The sequence below is a fragment of the Crinia signifera genome, chromosome 1 (assembly GCF_055691185.1).
Source record: "Crinia signifera chromosome 1, ASM5569118v1, whole genome shotgun sequence".
NCBI classification, from domain to species: domain Eukaryota; kingdom Metazoa; phylum Chordata; class Amphibia; order Anura; family Myobatrachidae; genus Crinia; species Crinia signifera.
Genome location: NC_139217.1, coordinates 129,805,486 through 129,828,947, shown reverse-complemented (window position 1 = coordinate 129,828,947; position 23,462 = coordinate 129,805,486). Strand labels below are relative to the sequence as shown.

The 23,462-nt window shown below is 43.6% G+C and overlaps 1 protein-coding gene across 1 annotated transcript in view; it reads right to left on the bottom strand.

Annotated features, from left to right (window-relative positions):
- MGARP (mitochondria localized glutamic acid rich protein) overlaps positions 1-23,462 on the bottom strand; it is a 42,364-nt gene that overhangs the window by 6,380 nt on the left and 12,522 nt on the right. Inside the window, exons 3-7 of the mRNA XM_083170623.1 lie at positions 22,063-22,260; positions 21,088-21,096; positions 11,678-11,900; positions 1,979-2,155; positions 391-430 (exon numbers count right to left, since the gene is read on the bottom strand). Of these exons, the coding sequence (XP_083026749.1) occupies positions 393-430; positions 1,979-2,155; positions 11,678-11,900; positions 21,088-21,096; positions 22,063-22,260 (645 nt within the window). The 3' untranslated portion in view covers positions 391-392. The remainder of the gene's footprint in view (positions 1-390; positions 431-1,978; positions 2,156-11,677; positions 11,901-21,087; positions 21,097-22,062; positions 22,261-23,462) is intronic.

The window sequence follows — 23,462 nt, the reverse complement described above, 5'->3', positions numbered from 1 at the left end:
TACAACAGATGTCTGTGTTTTTGCTACAGGGGCAGGGTTTATTGTCATAATCACATGATAAGTAGAAAAACCTTCCGCCCATTCCTCAGCTCTAGCAATAGTTGAAGCTGTAAAATGTGGGTGCCGGATGACTGACCGCCAGGTGGGATTCCGACAGTCATTACACCGACGTCAGAATCCCGACTGCTAAAAGCCCGACAGACGGGCAGCAGCTATTCTCCCTCGTGGGGGTTCATGACCCCCATAGAGGGAGACTAGAATAGCATGGCGAGTGCAGTGAGGTAAAGAACTCTTGTGTGTGACAAATAAACAACGTTTCCCATAAAATCACAGTCATTTTGGATAAAAGTGGTAAACGGAATTGAGTGTAAGTAAATAAAAGGATAATACCTTTAGGAGCTTTCTGATGCTTTTTCTGCCTCATCACTTTCTAAAATGAAGACAAAAAACAAATTCTCATAAGTGGTCCATTTGTAGATAAAATAAATATGCAAGCCATAGAGGAAAGTTACAGTGCACTAGTACAGTATGTTGGCTTGACTGCATATGGAAACTTGAGTCCTCCAAGTGGTTTACATAAATAATCTCTTTCATTCTTTATTTCCAGCCTCCGGTTATAAAGGCCTCATTACATCTTTTGGTATAGATGCAATGAGGTAAATTTACTAAGATGGGAGTTCTATTGAAGATGGGATGTTGTCCATAGCAACCAATAAGATTCTACTTCATATTTATTTAGCTCCTTCTAGAAGATAGATGGTATGTACTAGAACAAATCTGGGAGCAGCTGGGGGAGTTCAAAGGAAATCGCATGCACCCGCCTGATGGCCGCACATGCCGTTAATCTTGTGCGCAGCACATTCAATCTCCCGATTCGATGCGCACAGGACCACGCAATGGATTTCATGGGATGCAAAAACATGCTATTTTGGCCGATTTCACTGGATTTCGCGCCCGATCCATCCGAATCGGGTGAAATCGGCCAAAATTGCACCAGTGTATGGGCACCTTAACATAAAATGTTGGTTCTTTCACAATTCCACTGGGTTGCTACAATTTGGGGAATACCTCAATACATCAGGCCACCTAAGCCTGATAAATGACACTGAATCGGTGAATAGTCAAGTAACCCTTTTAATGTCTCACAAGTACAAAATGATGCACTAAGCCTAATAAATGAATAACGGTCATCCTTCAGTGACATTGGGGCAGATGTATGAACAAGCGTTAAGTGCATTTGTGCACTTAACGCTAGTTAACTGGGGGGATTACTTTTTTATATGTATTATCAGCGCACCTAACGCGCGCTAGGGACAGCCCACCGAGTAACGCTCGGTGTGGCTGTCCCCTGCAATTAGCGGCCAGGGCGATGTATTAACGGCCGTTTCGCCAGCTCAGGGATAGCATTGTCTTACCCCCACTGCGGGGACAACGCTAGCCCTGCTGCTGGCTCCAGGCTACGCACGAGATCTCTCAATAAAAGATCTTGCGCATGCCCAGACAGCTGGCCGGGGGGAGACAAGGTTTTTTTTCTTTAAATGCGCATGCGCGGGGCTGCCAATAAGTAGAGCCGTTAATGCTGGGCATAACGTCTCTCTCATTATCAGCGCGCGGAGTTAATACATTCCGCCGCAATGGGTTCCCACTTCTTGTTATGCAGAAGAAGCGTGACCTGTTATTTTATAAACATTATGGCCCGATTCATACATCTGCCCCATTATCTCAAGAAACTCCAGTATAGGTTCAACATAATCTACATAACTAATTCACTAAACTGGAAGCACAGGGCACCTTACAATGGTATACTCCTGACTTATAATGCATTTACCAGAGTACACAAATGAAGAGAGATGTGAAATATAACCATAAGCCTAGCTAAAAGAAATAAAGACTAAAATGTTGTATATTTAGGTCCCATTTTATGATAGATAGACAAAGTGTGAGTTCACACATTAGGGCTTCCGTATACATTACATACCCTGTGCTGCTGGTGCGTTCTCTTCAACGACCTCCTCTGGCTTCCTGGCCGATAGTTCAGACCAGTCTTCTGCTGCTGATGCCAGCTCCTCTGGAATATCGTCTGAACTTGCTGTAAGTACAGGAGATGACTCTACATCGGCAGACTCCACTGCAGGTTCAATATCCTCTGGCTCCACTGGATATAAAAAAAACAAAAGGATATCCATTAGTTGTTATCGATCTGTGCTGCATTGGGAATAGTCGTTCCAAATCAAGAGTTTTATATGTTATTACAGCCAAAAGAGCAACTTAAGCTTGATATCAGTGATACACAATCTCTTTTGACTACAGGGTCACATTGAGAAAGGTTCTAACAAAGAAAATGTTACCTGGCTTAAAATTAGAAGATACACAGGGGTATATGCATCAATGCTTGGAGAGAGATAAAGTACTTAGCAATCAGCTCCGGTTATTTTACAGGCAGTGTTTGATAAATGACAGATTGGGTGGTACAGATGGGGCTAGTCCCAGCATTGCTGGCATAATGCCAGCCACCGGGATCTGGCAGGTGGTGCGCTATCAATTGAAGCGCAAGCATCTTATACGCTCACACGTCTATAGTCAGGAATCTGAGACTCACCACATTTTGTGGCGCGGGGTGGCACTTACCGCACAAGGAGCTGCTCTGATGAGAGTGCGTCCATCTGTAGTTTATCACTTTTTGAAGCTTAGTACGTCTGGCGCAGAATGAGGTTTCACCAAAGTGGCAGCGGGTTTATTTAATTAGTGTCATCTTACAAGAGTGGCGTTTTCAGGGCATATTTATGTTTAAACTATTAGTAACAAACGTCCAGTATTTTGCGAATAACAGCATTGTCCATTTAAGTTTTGACCTTTAACACATTTGGAAGCTGCAGTTTGCTTAGTAAATAAACCCTTTCGTTTCACAAGATGAACTTTGATCAGGTGTCACATGCGAGACTAAAGGTGGCCATACACATGCAGATTTATCTGCAGATCTGTCTGGTTGGAACAAAAACATGGTTATGGATGAGAGCAAATGACAGTTGACCATTTGCTTGGAAATGCTGGAAAACTGAAAAACTGTCACTCATCCATAGACATGTGTTTGTTACAACCAGCCAGATCTAAAGATAAATCTTACTAGTGTATGGCCACCTTAAGCTCTGCAATTCAGTTAAAGTCTGGAAGTGACTCAGATACCCCTTTCACACTGCACAAATAAGCTGGGTCCAACCCAGGTCACTGTGCGGGGTGAAAGAGCCTTTTAAAAAAAATCACAGGTCCAGCAAGCCAGCAATCCGACTTGGGTTAAAAGAAGGGTTTTACCCGGGTCAGATCCAAGTTGCTGGGCAGTGTGAACGGATAACTCATGTCGAGCGAACCAGGTCCCGTTCACACTATAGGGAGGAGGCAGCCTCAGCTCCAAATGCTGCCTCCTCCCCTGCCCTCCTGATGACGGCAGCGAGCTGGCTTATTGCCGGGTCGCTGTGGGAGCTTCACCTCACAAATGCTGTGACCCATGTCCAAATCCCAGATGTGACCCAGCATTTGCGATGTGAAAGGGGCAAGAGAGCATCAGATCCAGTCTCCCCCATACATACTAAGTGATAATTTTAACAATATATCAAATTTTTCCCCTTCTGAGCGATATGGTTTAAAATCTGAGTGTCTATGCTAAATATCATCATGGATGCAAGCTCCTGCAGGTTAACTATTCCCTCTGACATCCTGCATGTATAGACACGGGAGCACAGTATGGCCCACTCTGCTCCCCCTCCGCTGCACCCTCCCTCCGACATCAGCAAATATGTATGCATTTGCTGATGCTGGCACTGCACCAGATCCCTGCCAATATTGCCAGGTACACATGTCGCGTAGTGTGTACCTAGCTTTACTCACTGGCAAACTGTGATCTTGTGGGCTTCTGTTGGGCCACTAGTCTCATAGTGGACTCTCTGGGCCTTCCTAAACAGAGGCACTTGCACACTGTATTAGGCTAAATGTATCCAATTCACCATGGTAATTAACTGTGGCTAATGGATTTGCTCTAGGCTATCCTATTGTCCCCAAAAATCAAGCGTGAGTAGCGGCTTACCAGGGACTTTTGGTCACCTGCCTTAAGAAGGCAAAACAAAATCCCTAATCATTTCTGGGGGGGTTTCGGTTATGCAAACGTGAAAATATGCAGACTTCACTGAATCTGCTTTTTCGCAAAAGAATAGATTTTGTTTCGGATGACATAATAGGACAGGCCACAAAACAAAATATTGGCAAAATCTTAGGAATATTTTTTTTTTTACAATTATTTTTTTGCAAATTATTACCAATGGTGCTATAAACATTGGGGCTGGTATGGTAAAGGTAGGCCTGGAACCTTCAGTTGCTCCTGTTCTTTCAAGGAGGTGAATAGCATTTACCGGTTCTGCAAGGGCCCATTCCAGGATCCAGACAGTCACAGAGGCTGACACTGAGGTGGATGCAGAAGTGCTCATATCTGCATCCATTGGTGGTCACCAGTCTGACTCTTTTCCAATACAAAGTTCTTCCCTGGTGTACATCCATGCGTTCCAAATGTGTAAGGGCTGAGATGCCCGCTGTCAGCATCTGCTGCTTTCTTGGACACACCATTGAAATTTGCATTCGCTTTAGGTGAAGTTTCTCTATCCGAGTATGGCCTACTTGTGTGCAGGGGATACGGTCATTAGGTCTACACCAACTAGGTCAACAAGCATTGGTCGACACCACTAGGTCGACAGGCAGCAAGGTCAACATGGGTTTAGGTTGTCATGTGTCTAGGTTGATATGAGACTAGGTTGACACAAGCATTAGGTTGACATGGGCTAGGTCGGCAGTCAAAAGGTCGACATGGGATTTTTCACAGTTTTTTGAGCTGACATGTGCTGACAGGCGGTATTTCATGCCCTACCATCCACTAGGGCGTGGTAGGAGAATAAAAGGATCTACGAAGTGCACTTCAAACTGTGTCCATGTCGACTGTGTCGACATCAGGGTAAAAAAAGTGGAAAACCCCATGTAGACCTTTTGACTGTCGACCTTGCCCATGTCAACATAATGTGTGTGTCGACCTAATGTCCATTTGTGGGCAGTGTCTGAAGTACTTGCAAGGCTGCGAATTTTGCAGCCTTGCGAGTCAATCAGAATAAGGTCCCTAGTGTATACACACTGGTTGTTTACATGCAGTAATGTGTACAGGTCCTGCTGCCCCCCTCGCATGTGCGACCCCCCACACGCCTGCAAATGGATGATTTATATAATCATCCATTCGTTGGCGGAGGAGAAATCATTCAATGGCCGGTGACCATCGAATGATTTCTTCAGCGCTTGCAGTTCAGAGACACCTATATGGTGTCTCTAAACTGCAGGCGCCCGTGCAAGGACAGGGTGGGCAGCTGACATCCGGTGATGTCAGCTGCCTGCCCCCATGTCACGGCCTCCATTGTCAATGGGGGTGGAAGAGTTAGCCAGTGGGTAATTGTAGCAGTGGTGGAAACAGCTGCTGCTGAATGGGACAGGAGAGGCAGTGCACTGTGGTGGGGAAGCTATCTGATGCATACCTCCCAACTTTCTAATGTTGGATGTTGGAATAGGGACGTGACGGCCCAAAAGGGGGCGTGGCGTATGCAAATGAGGATGCACCTTATGCAAATTAGGTCACGCCCTAGTTTTCGGCAAGCGCACAGCGTCTATTTTGTGAGATTGGGGGGGGACTCCCAACTGCCCCCCCCCCCCCCGCAGCGGGACACTGCCGGCCGCGGGAGGGACGCGGGAACGTCCCCAAAAATCGGGACGTTCCCACGTTTAGCGGGACAGTTGGGAGGTATGCTGATGAGTCCTCGTGACTTGCAAGGAGTTTGAAATAACATATCATTCAACTGATTTTTCAGACTCCTTGAATCTATTGGATTCGCTGGCTGAGAGATCAGAGGAGTCATTAGCCTGATGGTCACGACCCCATGCTGAGATATACTGGATCCACAGTTTTAGAGCTGCTTCATTAAATTAATAGACCCTATAATGGCAAAACAGCGGCAACAGAGAATATATCTTGAAATGCAAAAACACAATACTCTCATACATACATACAATGACATACCCTCCAACAGTACCGATTTAGCCGGTACAGTACCAATTTTTAATGGTCTGTACCGGCTAAATCCATTTGTACCGATTGTACCGCTTTTTAGGTGCTCTGGGAATTGTAGTTTTCCGGGTGGTCTTTGGGCAGCGTTAGTGGCCTGCCAGAACTACATTTCCCTAGGTGCTCTGCAGGGGGACTCAGCAAGCAAGCCATCCTCCCCAAAACCCTTACACCTTGTCTCCGTTCCGGGGAAGAGCTCTGTCCTGACAGCTCTCTGTTTGATAACGGAGCCCTGCCGACACTGTCGCCCTCCTCCTGCCCTGTACTCGACCTGTGAGCACCAGTGGGGTAGTGCGAGCGCAGCGAGCCCGCGAGGGGCGGCGGTACGCGTCCTCCGACCTTTTCATTCCCCCACTATCCACGTCGGCGTGGAGTTGAGAATAGAAAGTGTGGCGAGCGCAGCGAGCCACCGAGCCCGAAGCGTGGCGAGCCCCGCGAGGGGACGCGGATACCTGTGAAGGCCGCGAGGGGACTCCGATACCTGTGAAGGTATCCGCGTCCCCTCGCCACGCTTCGGGCTCGGTGGCTCGCTGCGCTCGCCACACTTTCTATTCTCAACTCCACGCCGACGTGGATAGTGGGGGTATGAAAAGGTCGGAGGACGCGTACCGCCGCCCCTCGCTGAGCTTCGGGTTCACGTTTATAGTGGGGGGGTGGCCTGGGGGTGCATTTAACATTGTAAGCACCCATTACGGTGCTTAAAAGCACCCTTTAGGGTACTTATACAATCTTTCATCGTATAGGGGGCAAAAATCGCGTCGCATCGCATGCCATCGGGTGCATGGCATGCGATGCGATTAAAACATCGCGCGATGGAAATCGGGAGCGCCGCTATAATACACAAGTACCATTTTTTTTTTAAATGGCCAGTAAACATTCAGAAAGGAGGCGTGGTCACATGGGTTCCCATGGCCACACCCCTTTACATATTGGCCAAGCCCCTTTCTGAATGTGTGTACCGATTTCTTCCCTTCATATGTTGGAGGGTATGCAATGATATTATGCTATTTTGTACCTTCAGGAACAGTTCCCATATTGTTACTCTGCACCTACATTTCAAGGACTGCATGTGTGTGACTAGAAAAGCATATGGTAGAAACATTCAGGACAACCCGTTCCAATCATTTAAAGGTTTTTCCATTTTCTCCTACAATACTATACAATACAACCCAACCTCATTCATAATAAATATAACCCCTAACCCCACCACAAACACTTGCTTTGTACCCACTTTAAATACTTTTTCTTTTTTTCTTAAAAGATAAATCACCACAAAAGATGGAATTGTAGTATGCAACACAAAATGATAATACAAACTCAAAACATACAGCGATTTCTTGAGGCACGAAAGTACAAAACAAATCTATGATAATTCTGAATGTCAAACTAAATCACTACAGTGATTTATCAGAGCAGGGGTAATTGTGTAACTCACTGAGCCTCAGCACAGATCAATTCCCCCACACAATAAGACTATGATCTGTGTAGCAGCCATTGATGGGACTTTGACTAATGCACACTGTCATGTGTAAAAAGCTGACACGACAATACTAACTGGAGCCAAGGCAATGTAACATGGTCAGTGGGTCCAGTGGAAATTTCCTGTAGTTACAATCTGTTACCCACAACCCTGAATTCAAAGAACAGCTCCATTATTAAAGATGAAGGAAAAAAATATGACACACTGGGCCAAATGTATTTAACCTTAACAAGTAAAAAAGTAGAGGTTAATAAAAAGTTATACATTACCAGCCAATCAGCTCCTTTCATTTTTCAAACCCAGCCTGTAACATGGCAGTAAGGAGCTGATTGGCTGGTACCACTGTATCAATTGTTAAGGCTTAATACAACCAGTGTATACACCAGGGACCTTATTCTGCGAAATTCACAGCTTTGCAAGTCCATCAGACGCCGCCCGCAGTTCCGGGCGCCCCCCCCTCGCACGTACGACCCTCCCGCACGCCTGCGAATCATAATCATCCATTCGCAGGCGGGGAGAACTCATTCAATGGTCGGTGACCATCGAATGATTTCTCCAGCGCTCGCAGTTCAAAGACACCTATATGGTGTCTCTAAACTGCAAGCGCCCCATGCGAGGACAGGGCGGGCAGCTGACATCCAGTGAACATCCAGTCAGCTGCCTGCCCCCGTGTCACGACCTCATGTGTATAAGAATGCCCAGCGGTCTCATGGGAATGCCCATGAAACATAAACATATGCTAATGGGGCTGCCTGACGCCCCTCTCTGCCCCCCGGGTGCGTGCACCCAGTGAACCCACTATTCGCAGTGGGTGCATGCGCACAGCAGCACCATCTAACCCCGTGCAAGCGTAGGGGGCTTGCTGAGCTCGCCACACTTTATAAAATCAACTCCATGCCGGCATGATAGTGGGGGTATGAAAAGATCGGGAGGACGCGTAACTGCGTGCGCTCGCCATGCTTCGGGGGTGATGTGGATAGTGGGGGTGTGCATGGGTGCTTTTAAAATGAAGTACCATCACATCTCATGGTATGGGTGCTTATACAATGAAAAATCTCATCGCATTGCACAGAAAAATTGCATGCGATGCGTTTTTCCTACGGTGCCGTACGTATGTAAATTGGGCGCCCTGCAAATACACAAGTACAGTTTATATTTACCAATATCCACCTGCTCTAATCAAGAGAGGGCTATGGGGGCAGTGTGTAGCTGTGGAGTATGTGAGGCTGTGGAGGTTATTCAGATACTAAAGCTATGCAGAGATGTGCAAAGTATTGATTATCTGTACACTACCCATGCGCAGGACCCATTCTTTACATGCACAAGCTAGTCCTGTGACAGAACAAGCAAACCAGAATCAATGATTGGCAGTCTGGTGCTTTTTTGGGGGTGGCAGCCTCAGTTTGTGAAAAGGGGGACTTTTCACCAAGGAGTGGGAAGACAGAGGCCTCTAAATGATCACTACTGCAGCAGTAGATGTATGCTTGTAAAAGACACTTCCTGCTACATCATCAACCACATCTGAAATCAGGCTGTGCGCAGGGCTGTAACTGGGTTTATGCCAGCAATGCCTTGCCCACAGCGCATCTGCACTGTGAGCACACCGCTGGCACACAAACAGGGCTGCTCAGCAAGGACTGCATAGCAGGGAAATTCCACCCACTCAGTCCCACTGTATGAGAGGCAGCAGCGCCAGCAGCATGCTCCCCCCTCCTGCTCCTCTGCCCTGCTAGGCAGCAGCATAGTCCCACCCCTCCCATCAGCGGCAGAGCACCAATGTTCCTCCTTACTGAAGCCTGCTTCCTATTATACACAGGAAGGCACATGCTGCTGTGGAGGAGCTGCACCACAGACATGAAATGCAGAGCACCAGCCTGCCACAGGTGCACACAGAAGAACAGGCAAGTCCCATTAGAGGTGGAGGGGGAGTTCATAATGTGTGCTGGGAGGGGGAGGTGTCAGTAATGTGTGCTGGGAAGAGGTGTGTGTCAGGAATGTGTGCTGGGAGGGGGGAAGAAGTGACGTGATAATGCGCGTCGGGTGGAGGAGGGGAATGGCATATTAATGTGTGGTGGAAGAATGGTGTATTACTAATGTATGCTACAATTTTTTCCCAGCTGTTTCATCATTAGCAGGATAACGGAAATATTTGAATATACAATTTGTAGAAAATACATCTTACTACACTACAAATAAACATACTATCTATGAATCTATAAAAGTTGGCTGGTGCGATATCACCTACTTTTATTTTTTAAATGTCATTTGTTATATTTTGACCAGAGTAAACTGTACTACATAAAACATCCTTACCTAGAAAGCAAAGCACAATAATTCTAGATACAATTTGTACTGTTAATGGAGAATATTTATCAAATCTTGTGGACAGAAAAAGGGTATATTCAATTCGGCTAGCGAGGGGGTTTGTATGGTGCGGATGGCTTTTTTTCGACAAGGATTCCATGCAAATGCAGCAAGCCCATTGCATATAGCCATGAGCCTCACCGTTTTGATGGCTGCAATCGCCGTTTCCACCTCGCTTTTTAGAAACAGCAAGGTGGAAACAGCGGGTGAAGGGGGGGGGGGGGCTGCATACTGAGGGCGGGCAATAGGCACTGTTCATCATCAGAGCTTGCCTAAGTGGCATTGAGTATACCCCAAAGTAGGGAGGTAGCTCCTAACCAAACAAGCTTATGTCATTTAAACCCTGTAATATGGCAATAATAAGCTGATCAGTTGATATGAGCAACTTCTCCACTTTATCTCTTCTCTCTCCAAGATTTAATAAATCTCTCCCCCACACCATTGTATGCAAAATATTGCAAGACATAACTGGATGAGAGTACAGTGTCGACTATGTTGAATGGCATATTTGATGAATATATGAAACCTAGTGAATCATTAACACTTGGTCACTGATAAAAAAAATTCTAATACAAGATTCAATTTACTAATTGCAGCGTAAAATTGGAGGATTGCTGCATTACACCAGAACAAGATTTTACCCAAGCGTACAATCTCAAGGGGTTGGAAGACTGATTGTATGCAGATTGTGCACAAATCATGCAATACGTGGTCCCGCAGGTTGAATGGTTGGTCCTCTAATTAGACATGCTGAATATGTGACTGATGTGAATGTTCAAATATTCTCTGTAAAGCGCTGCGGAATATGTATGCGCTATATAAGAAACCATCAATAAATAAATGTGATCAGTCATGATTGCATGTGCTTTTAAGTCATTCAACAGTTCGGACGCCTTCCCCTGCCTCAGAGGAGACAGACACTAGAGATCATATTTGACCTCTAGCGTCTGACAGGGAGTGCAGCCCTGTGGCCCCTGTCAGATGCTAAAGATCATATATGGGACCATGACGATAAGGGAAACTGTGTTGAATAATTTGAGGGTGCCTGTGTACAACGGAGTCTCTGAATCTGTAGTGCTACAATGTTGCAGCCACAGTTTTTTTCCATGCCAAGTTTCATTGTGCTCTGTATACACTTAAGGAATCTATGTACCAAGACTTGGAGCGACATAAAATAGACAGAGATAAAGTACCAACCACGAGCTTCTAATTTTTTTCCAAACACCATCATGTAACATGGCAGCGAGCAACTGTTTGGCTGGTTCTTTATCTCACATAAAAGCTTAGAACTTAGACCCCACGACACATTTTCTGCCCCAAAAATATGCTGATGTTAGCAGAATTGCACGTATCCTAGCAATTCACTCACACCAGGCATTATATGGTATATTAATGAGAACACATCTGTTTGACTTTCAATACCAAGAAAGTTTCACATTTTTTTGAATATACTATGGTTGAGAGAGTGTATGTTGCTGTATATAGTGTGCATTTTTTATATGGGAATATGTTTAAATGTAAAGCGCAACAGCATTTGCTGCGCTATATAAGAAACTGTAAATAAATACATAATTGCCCTGTAGCCGCATCAGGATTTTCTGCAGTTACTGCTTTCTCTATGTTACAATGTAAACCCTGTTAAAAAAAAATAAAATCATTTTTTTTAGTGTATATTAGCCTATATCCTTAACCTTGCACTGATGCTGGCTCCGGCTCTGTATTTGCTGGTGTCGCCTCCACTTCAACCACAACTGGCTCCTGAGATGTTGTGGGGACTGCTACCTCCTCCGTGACTTCTTCTGCAGCAGCTTCCTCTAGGGCAGAGTCAACAACCTCCTCAATGGTCTCAGATACTTCAACGACTGTTTCCTTTTCACCTTTTAAAGGATGTGAGTAGATATGATGCAGCTCCAACATAAAGCAATATCATTATACTAACCTCACACTCAATGCTATGAAAGACAAACAACAGGTAAACATATCAGTTCTGGAATGTGAGGAATTCCTAGTTCTAAGTGTAGTGCTGAGGCCATTTTTCAGGCTTTTGGTGCTCAAAGCATAGAATTTGTATTAAAGCCCACTGAAATAATGACAAAACACTACCTACTCATATAGAGCAAATATTCTGTAAAACCTGGCAGATTATCATTTTTGCATCAGTTTAATTCTGGGCAGCTAATCTCTTAAATACATATTAGATATGCCCTTTGCCAAACTGTAGATGGTAACTAGCTACTGTATTTAGATTACTTCTATCGGGAGCAAACAGGGAAGGGTAATGCCACCTAACACAGGTGGCTCCAGTACACAGGAAACAGCCATATAAACTGTGATGAAGGGGGAGAGTATGAGGAAATGCATCGGATTACAACATTACTAAAAATCTATGGAAAGAGGATTCAAGTATTATTAAATGGAGTGGGACAAAGATTATATTAATCATCCATAATTATGGCTCTCTTATAAGTAGATAAGCTTTTGCAGCAATTCTCATACAATTCAGACTAACAACCTAACCATATGGTCCCTGAATGTGGTTCTACAGCAGTGGTTCCCAACCCTGGTCCTCAAGTACCCCCAACAGTGCACGTTTTCCAGGCCTCCACACAGAATCACAAGTGACCTAATTAGCTCCACCTGTGGTTCTTTTAAAAGGTGTCTAACTAATGAGTGCACTGTTGGGGGTACTTGAGGACCAGGGTTGGGAACCACTGGTCATGCTTTTAAGTATATCCATGCTCGGGCTCACAGGTGACTAGCTATTACCGCAATTGATAATTCACCATTGGTGCAGAGCATTGGAAAAGACTAACGACCCATGCACACTATAAGATTATCTTTCCAATCTAGCTGGTTGGAATAAAAATCATGACATTTCTGGGAACAAATTACAATCAACCGTTTACTCCCTAACGCTGGAAAATGGACAAAAGCAGCCATCTGCATAAATTGATTTCACCAATTTGTCTGTAGGACCAATATTTGTCTGTTTTCCACTTTTAGGAGAAAATGGTCAATTGTCATTTGCTCCCAAAAAATTCCAAATTTTCATTCCAACCTGCCAGATTGGAAAGAATAGAGTGTGTATGGGCCTTTAAACCCTGCACCTTGAGGACCGAGACTCTCAAGGCTGTGAAATTCACAGCCTTGCAAGTGCACCAGACTCCACCCACTCACTCCCCCCTCACACGCCATGATCCCCCGCAGGCATGCAAATGTAGGTTTTGCATAAATATCCATTTGCAGCCTTGGGTGAGAGCTAGAAATCATTTGATGTTCGGCGACCATGAAATTAATTCTCCAGGGTTCACCTCTGAGGTGTCTCAAATCCGTGGGTGCCCTATGCAGGAAGCAGACAGGCAGCTTACATCGGCTGAAATTTATTTGTATAGTCTTGCGGAAAATAAATATTTTGAAACCTACCACCCAGCTTTCTGGCTCTCACAGACCTGTTACTTCTTCAAGAAGCTCTTCTCTCCTCCACTTGTTACCTGTATTAATGGAACCTGTTTGAACTGTTGGTGCAATTATTTAAAAAAAGAAAAAAATTTAAATAATGGAAAACCTACAAGATCACTGACAATCTTCCTGCACCTGGGGATCCATGCAAGATTTCACCTTGTGGGGTATTAATCATCTTGAGAACAGTGAGGAATCAACCAGAAATTACACCGGGGGGCCCTGGTCAATGACCTCAAGAGAGCAGGTGTGGTATATGGCCCCAACAGTCAGGATCCCGACTGGCCAGACACAGACAGCGAGGTGAGCGCAGCAAAGCCGCTTGTGGTCTCGCTGCACTCGCCACGCTGCCGGCATTTCTATTTGCCTTCTATGGGGGTCGTGGACCCCCACGAGGAGAATAGCCGGTAGCCGTTGGGAGCCTGAGTGTCAGGGTTTTGACTTGCAGGATCCCAACGTCGGGTTAATGACTGTCAGGAAACTGTCCAGCACCCAAGAGAGCTGGGACCACAGTCACAAAGGTTAGCATTTGTAACACTCTACATCATCATAGATTCAAATACTGCAGAGCCCGAAAAGTCCCCCTTCAGGCCTGGATAAAGTTTGCCAGTCACCATCTGAATGATCCAGAGGAGGATTAGGAGAAAGTCATGTGGTCAAATGAGAGCAAAATAGAACTTTTTGGTATAAACTCAACGCACCATGTTTGGGGGGGGGGGCTCAGGAAAAGCATTGAAGATGGAACGTGGCTGGGTCTTCCTGCGTGACAATGACCCCAAACACACTGCAACAAAGGAGTCACTCTGGAAGAAGCATTTCAAGGTCCTGAAGTGGCCTAGCCAGTCTCCACACCTCAACCCAATCGAAAATCTGTAGAGGGAGTTAAAAGTCCGTGTTGCCCAGTGACCGCCCCAAAACATGAAAAATCTAGAGAAGACCTGCATGGAAGAGTGGGCCAAAATACCTGCTGCAGTGTGTGCAAACCTGATCAAGAACTACAGGAAACGTTTGACCTCTAATTGCCAAAAGAGGTAATATTACAAAGTATTGAGATAAACATTTTAATTGTCCAAATATTTATTTTCCGCAAGAATATACAAATTTTTTTTAATCATACAATGTTATTTCTTCTCCTCCTCCCCCCCCCCCCCCCCCCCCATGGTCTCACAGTTGCAGTGTACCTATGATGGAAATTACAGACCTCTCATCTTTTTAAAGTGGGTCAACTTGCACAATCGGAGGCTGTCCAAATACTCCCCCACCCCCCCACTGTTACCACGTGACTATTTGAATATGGTGGCAAGGAATTCTTATTAAGGGAGCTGTATCATTGCATTTATACCTATGTGATATGAGCTAACATAACTGCAACTAACAGCAGAGAACCAGGTTATTTATATGTGTGATATTCCATGGCTTTCAAAACAAAAAGGATTAAACAGTTAATAAAAAAAAAAGGAAGGATGCGGGTCAACAAATACAGATAAATAAGCAGTTAATCCAAGACCTATAAAATGACATGCCAACAAGTGTATTAGTTAGATATTCACAACACCAGCCCCAAAACCCAACATGCCCACACACTTTCATTTTGCATGAGTGCATTTAAATAACTGCAAAACGTGAACAACAGAGACAGGTGAGAAAAAGGGCGGACAAGAGGTAAGACAGCATTCTGGTTGTAACTCGTGATACACAATTAGTGTAGACAGTGTGGCTTTCCCCTCGGTATAAGTAGACAAGCTTGTGCAGCCGACAGGAATGATTTACCCTCGGACAGTGAACATGCAATAATATGTGATTAAGACTAAACAGGTCAAGCATGCACAGGTTTAAAAGAAGAAAAATGTATACACAATAAAGCAGCTACCAAGATTGCTGGGAGGTAAATCGCTACCAGCTCATGCCTTGTGTGCATGATCATTCCTGACCACTTATACTGGATTAGCTTTCACATAACATTATCGCTCAGTATAAAGCATGGTTGCCTACCTGACCCTGTCCTTCAGGGAGAAAATGCTCTGTTCCTGGACTTCCCTGGTAATGTATGATTGCCATCACCTGTGGTGAGACACCTGTCTTATCAATTACCTAGCTCACCACAGGTGATGGCAATCATACATTACCAGGGAGGTCCAGGAACAGAGCATTTTCTCATTAAAGGAGAGGGTCAGTTAGGCAACCCTGGTATAAAGACACATATTAAGAAAGCATGAAACCATGGTCTATGGTATATTCTGAAAAATATCACAGGCATCCCTCTAGTAGAAATAGTAAAGCCCTGTGGGATCAAGCATGGGCAAAGAGCTGGGTTTTTATAAGTATAGTTTAGGTCTCTAGAGTTCTTAAACTCTGTACTCAGGAGCCCAACACTGTTGTTTTCCAGTCAGCACGCAGTTGCATTCGTTATACATATTAAAAGATCCACAGGTGGAGATAATTATTTCACTTGTGATATTGGGGCAGATGTACTAAGCCTGGCTAAGAGATAAAGGGCCAGATGTATCAAGCTTCAAAAAGTGAAAAAGTGTAGAGTGATAAACAGTCAGCCAATCAGCTCCTACCTGACATTTTTCAAACACAGCCTGTAACATAGAAGGTAGGAGCTGATTGGCTGGCTGTTTATCACTCTCCATTTTATCACTTTTGAAGCTTGATACATCTGGCCCATAGTGGAAGGAGATAACGCACCAGCCAATCAACTCCCAGCTGTCATATTTCAAACACAGCTGATTGGCTGGAGCGTTCTCTACTTATATCCAGTTTATCTCTTAACCAGGCTTAATAAATCTTCCCCTCTGTGAGGAGATCTGCAAAACATGCACTGTGTGGGGCCCTGAGGACCAAGGCAATTGTCAATTCTGTAACGTCACACACCAAACAAATCTGATATGTATAAAGCTTATATAGGCTTAAAGGATCCATACATAGGCCGACTTGTCTGAGCTCTTCCGGCAGCTCCCCGGGAGAGCTCACTACGATTTGGCACTTGATGTGCCATTTTTCACATGGGATAAATTGCATGCGATTTATCCCATGTAAATTCCCGGGGAGCTGCAGGGGGTCTGGAGTCCGAGCTGGATGGGGTCCAGGGCGGGCAGGAGTCTCCGCAGTGTCCGGCTAGATGGTCACTGCGGAGACCGTGCGGTCAGCGGCGGCAGTGTTTTGAAAACAATTCAAACTATAGGCTGGCCGCTGAGAGAGGATGCGCTCAACCAATCAGCGACCTCGTTGATGATTGGCTGGGAGCGTTCTCTCCCTCAGCCAATCAGCGGCAGGCCTATCGTGTGAATTGTTTTCAAAACACTGCCGCCGCTGACCAGCGCAGTGTTTCTGCAGAGACGCCCCGGACCCTGCACTTGCCGCACACCCCGCCGCCCCACTACCACTACAGACTAGGTCCCAAGTCGGGTGATCGGACGTGCAGCAGGTCCGACCACCCGACGCAGATCCAATGCGCACGGGACCGCGCATCGGATCTGAGGGGGCATCAAAACTAGCCGATTTTGGTCCGATTTCGGCCAGATCCGACTGATCTGGCTGAAATCGGACCAAAATCGGCTAGTGTATGGGCGGCTTAAGTCAACACATTTACATTTAGCACTGGAATCCGTAAATGTTATTGTAGTTCCAGGCATGCTGCTACATACATCAGTGTGAAATAATGAATGCTATGTAGTCTGTATAGTAAATCACAGCATAGTCAGGTGCACAAGTATGTATACAGTGTAGTGGCTAATTATCAGGAAAGGGTTTGTTTAAACACATTGTATTGTTTGCCATTATGTATTCTGGAATAAAAAATAATAAATAAAAAAAAAAGGTCCCTAATAGTCTGATTCCTGCTTATTTTCTCCATTTACAAAAACAAAACCAGAATGCAGTGAAGTCACTATAATAAGACCGCCGCCATATAACATGGTTCGCTAGATGTAAGAGTATTGTGTAGCAATTCAAATAAATGGAAAATATTTCAGTCTTTTCATAAAACAATATGTACTGGGTTTCAGAAAAAAACAAACAAAAAAAACCCCCTTAAGACGTTTGGAATCTTTTGTTGTTAGATGCTTGTTAAGAGGCCGGGAGTTCTCGCAAGAGATCGGCGGCAGTTGGAGCGTGGGACGGGTGAAGCAGGGACATTAAGGGGCTAATTTAAATATGGTCCCAAAGGATTTTTTCACATTACAGGTAAAAAAAAAAAAAGGTTCACCACCCATAAAAAAAAATGTTTCATGGCACCCCCTAGACCAAAATGTTTTTGTTTCAGAGCTTTCTAAAAAAAAAAAAGAAAAAAAAAAAAAAAGGTCAGGGCTGGGCAACACCTGCCCTCCAGATGTTAATGAACTACACATCCCAAGATGCTTTGCATTAGTTTTGCTATGTGGCCATGCTGAAACTGATGCAAGGCATGCTGGGATGTGTAGTTCATCAACATCTGGAGGGCCGGTGTTGCCCAGCCCTGGTTAAGGTGCATACACACTGTACAATTTTATTTTACCAATCGCATTAATTTTAGCCCTTCTGAACGATATTGGTCAAAATATCGGTACTTGTGTATTATAGCGGCGCCCCCGATGTGCATGGCATGTGATGCGATTTTTGCCCCCTATGCGATGAAAGAACGTATAAGCACCATAAAGGGTGCTTACAATGTGAAATGCACCCCCACACCACCACCCCCCCCCCCCCCACTATAAACGTGAACCCGAAGCGTGGCGAGCGCAGCGAGCCCGCGAGGGGCGGCGGTACTCGTACTCCAACCTTTTCATACCCCCACTATACACGTCGGCGTGGAGTTGAGAATAGAAAGTGTGGCGAGTGCAGCGAGCCACCGAGCCCCGCGAGGGGACGCGGATACCTTCACAGGTATTGGAGTGCGCTCGCCACGCTTCGGGCTCGGTGGCTCGCCACACTTTCTATTCTCAACTCCACGCCGACGTGGATAGTGGGGGTATGAAAAGGCCGGAGGATGCATACCGCTGCGCTCGCCACGCTTCGGGTTCACGTTTATAGTGGGGGGGGGGGGGGGAGGGGGGGGGCGCATTTCACATTGTAAGCATTAGGGTGCTTATACAATGTTTAATCGAATTGCATCGCATCGTATGCCTTATGGTATGCGATGCGATGGGCGCCGCCAAAATACACAAGTACCAAAATATCTTCAGTGTGAACACGGATGACCAATTTCCCTTAAATCCAGTGTCCTGGACGAAAGATGTTGATTAAAGATATTCAATTGAGCTGCATGCACAGTTGACAAACAACCTTGATGAACAACTGGTGGGTATGCGCATCATCATTCGTCACATACACACTGAAAGATATTTAGACCAATATCGTTCAGAAGGGCCAAAATGTACAACATTGGTCAAAAGAAATTGTACAGTGTGTAAGCACCTTTAGTTTGAATTATGTGGGACTGGGTTCACTTGTTTGTCCACATATTTTAATGATTGGCAGTCAAAAGTACTAGTTTTGCTTATTTCATTGACCAAAAATAATTGTATTAGTCTGGACAACCAACCCGAGGCACCCCAGGGTGCAGCGGTATACGGTTAGGAAACTACTGTTTTAATATCTGAATAACAAAAAGTAGCATCCGAAACCAGTGAGAAAATGGTGAAAAATGTCACTATGGCACCTAACAGATTGTTGCAGTAAATGGGCAGATGTAATATAGGGAACTACAAAATCTCATAGGTCTCTTAACTGCTGTCTGGATGAAGACTTCCTGAACATTTCCCCATGGCTGTTTATTTTTCAAAACATGAAGAGCTCAAAGTTGTATGCATCCATAATTAGCGGCTAATTCATTTTGGGCATTACAGAATACTGAAAGTTGCTCCATGATTTATTTAATGACCAATGATCTGAAAAACGAAGATGGATGGGTTACATGTGCTGATGCTGCAATAACTGTGTCCTACCTGCGTCTGGGATCTGGGACTTTGCAAGCTACTGAGTACATACTTGTGAGAAAGAACATTAACATTTTTTCACAAGAATGATCTTGGACTGCACACCCTACATACACATGGGGTTCGGTGCCCTGCTTAAAATGTAGTATTAAAGACCCCCCAGAGACAAGATGCTGGTTGGTGGGCTAGTACTTCTTGGACAATAGAGCAAAATCGAGGTTCTTGTTATATTTTAGATTTCCTTAACAAATGATCTTTTGTATAACCCCTAAATAGTATTTATTTATGTTTCCCATCAGATTATACTGAAATTTCACATCAATATCTAGTATGAAAAGATATTTTTATTATATTAGTATGAAAAGATATTTTTATTATATTAACTTGCATAGGGTAGTGCCATTTTATCACCCAGTTTCCTCACATCGAATAAAATTAAACCGATTATCGAAAATATAAAAAATGCTTTAGTATCATATGCCAAACCTAGAAATCTGCACAAACTAAAAAATACTCTCATCAGCAATTTAACTTTTAGCCATAGCGGTTTCCTCAGATACAGATCTAATCTACAGTAGACCAAGCTTTGCGTGTTAATAAAAGCAAGCAAGCATATGTTAGTTACATATCACACAATTCCAAAGCTTTCCCCTGTTAGTTTAATTTACAAAGCTAAAGAAACATTAAGGAAATAAAACACCACTTAAGAGAAATTCTACTCCGGAATCCCAGTCACAGGTAAAAAAATAAAATAAAGGACAGTCAGTCAAAAACATAACATTCAGAGTTGTCTTTATTGGACAGTCATTTACACACACGAGAAATCAGAGAAATCAGCCAGAACCTATTCAATTTACTTAATACATTTCTCAAAAAACAGTGTAAGAACTGGATCCAACCCCTCATGGACAAAATGGGGTTTGCATACAGTATTTGACAGAAGAAATGTAAAAAAATAAAGGTCAAATAAAATGGTTGGTATTTAAGTGATGGGTGAGACTATAATCATCACTAGTTAAGCTGCACGGCAAGGTGGACTGTCTCTTTTTGCTCCTATAGCTTCAACTTTGAGTAGACATTACCCTGGGCTTTATTCTGGAAATTGTAAGTAAAAAAGTGACAATTAGCGTAAACGGAACATGAGCCAAAAAAAAAAAAAAAAATTATGAATGCTCATGCCAAAGAACTTGTATAAGATACATTGAAAATGTCATTAAGAGCTAACCAGAATTAACAGACAGAGAAACTTTCATACACAGTCAGTGACAGACAGGACATGCCGTGCTGTGAACAAGGATGCAAACGGTTGTGTTCGTTAGTCTCAAATGGATTATTATAACAAAATGACTAGGCTTTAACTATTGACACAAATGTTAGTTGTGTAGCATTAACTGTGGTAATTTACTCAAATTCTTTGAGGTGTTCTTTTAGTTCTAAAATACAAATAAATATCACCTGCTTGAAAACCTTGTTCAGAACAGACGGGTTACTTTGTCAGTATATGCTGCTTTGCCTGGGTTCCCAACTCTGTATATTTGTACAACAGACTCGCTCGGTTACATTGCAAAGGAATATTCTGGCACACTATAAGCATATTAACGGTTAATTTATCTGTTTATAGGAGTAGGTGGTCAGGCCAAAGCAGTACATTCTGCAAACACTAGGAAAAATAAAGTAGGGAAAAAAATACATGCATAGATGAGGAAATATAGAAGGAAACTTACCGTCATCACCTGCAAAACAAAAAAAAACACACAATTAAAATGCTTTGCACTTTTGCCGGAGTGATACAGAGAGAGGACATTAAAAACAATCACCAAGTGCTAACAAAAAACGTTTGGAACATTGGGCAACAGATCAAACCTTTGTTATTATAAAGTATTCCAAAAGAGTGGGATAAGTCTAAAAACAAAACCTAAGCACACTACAAAGGATTATATATTAAATTGCATACTCCATGATTATAGAAACAGATCTCATTTTGCACCAAGGCTGCGTAGTCATATTGCATATTTTAATGATACATGCAAGAGGATATGTAAATTGGGGGATTTTTGGGTGCCCTTAGGTGAATTTAGATATATTCATGTATGTGTTAATATGATGTAGCATAATACTATGCAATATGATTAAGTCACCTGGACGCAACCTTGTGGCTTAATCATATTGTATCTTTGCAAATAGGTATCGGTTTCTATTACACTGAATTTGAATCTTAATTCTGATCCTTTGTAGTGTTTTGGGGGAATATTTTTCCTTTTTTCTTGTCAAAGTATGCTTGGCAAAAAAAAAAAAAAAAAAATGGATATCTCTGCAGCTCTAGACTGCCATTTATATGAATGCATTAGTTATCTAGGCACTATCTCCCAGTCCTGATAAATAACCAGTCAGGAACATTAGGTATGCATGTATGTTTAAATTACATATAAATGCATTTATTGTATACACCTGGGTCCCATCCCCAAAATATATTCTTATTATGTATGCAAATATTCCAAAATATGGAAAAATCGGATATCCAAAATGCTTAGGGCCAGAAGTATTTTGGCTTCGGGAGACTTCTAGTCTGTATTGGCAACTACAAAATTCTAATTTGTGAAATCTAATTTTAAACCAATAAAGACGAACGGAATGAAAATAAACCAAATCTATATTTTAAACAAAAGGTAGAGCAATTAAAAAACAAACATTGAGACAACATTCATATTGTTCCTAACTGTTACATCCCAGAAATTCCTAATATTAAAATTTGATAAGCAAAGTACAAAAACCATTGTTACTATTACAGTGATTAGATTAGTCTTACTGTGAGACTCAATTGCAGGTCTCAGCTGTGTGTAGATGTATTCGTGTCGGTCACGATGACGGGCTTTGTCACTGCTCAGTGTACGGTACACCTGGAATGACAGGAGAAAATTAGCTAGCATCAACTGCTGGAGCAGGAAAAGTATAGGTCATACATCAATGAGCACTTCTGCCAAAGAGGCAAGGTGTATGACTAAAACAAAATGGCAGTTTAGGATTCCTTAACTAAGCATATGTCCTTTGTACAGTTTGAATGCACATGTTCAGTAGCTTAAATTAGCCATTTTTTAACATTTATGTCTGAAACTTTCTCGGCCTACATTTTGATTATACTTTTGGTCCACATTAGCATTGCAGACATTAGACATAATTCAGATCTGATCACAGTACAAATTTGTTCTCAAAATGGGCAAAACATGTGCACTGCAGGTGGGGCAGATGTAACACGTGCCGATAGTTAAATTTGGGTGGCGTGTTGAAACTAAAATCTAAATTACAGTGTAAAAATAAATAATGCAACCAGTATTTACCCTGCACAGAAACAAAATAACTCGTAACACTAAGGGGGGTATTCAATGTGTCGCCGCTATTTCCGACGGGGGAAATAGCGGCGGCTCCCTATTCAATGCTGTCTTTAGCGACAGCATTGAAGCGGGATCACGGCAGAACGGGCCCGACTTTAGAAGATGTCGGCCCCTTTCTGCCGAAAACGGACGTGGATTGTCGCGATCCCGGCCACAGATCGACAATCCACGGCCGTTTTTGCGGCCACGCCCCCTTTGCGGCGATCGGCAGGCGGGACATTGAATCCCGCCTGTCGTTCAGCTGTCGGGCTGACCACAAACGGGCCAGGATCACGGCTGTCGGCAGGGATCAACAGCCATAATCCTAGATTGAATACCCCCCTAGGAGAGTTGGATTGATGCGAGTTATTTTATTTCTGTGCAGGGTAAATACTGGTTGCATTATTTATTTTTACACTCTGTGTGGTGTGTGTTGAAACTGAAATCTAAATGACAGTGTAAAAATAAATAATGCAACCACTATTTACCCTGCACAGAAATAAAATAACTCGCACCAATCCAACTCTCTATTTCTGTGCAGGGTATATACAGGTTGAGTATCCCGTATCCAAAATGCTCGGGCCCAGGAGAATTTTGGATAACGGATTATTCTGTATTTTGAAGTATCTTGCATTTATGCTATATAAACACATCAAACACATGAAATGCACACAAATATATTTTATTTGTTCAAAAAACAAGGTTTCAAAACATGAAACAAAATGGTACTG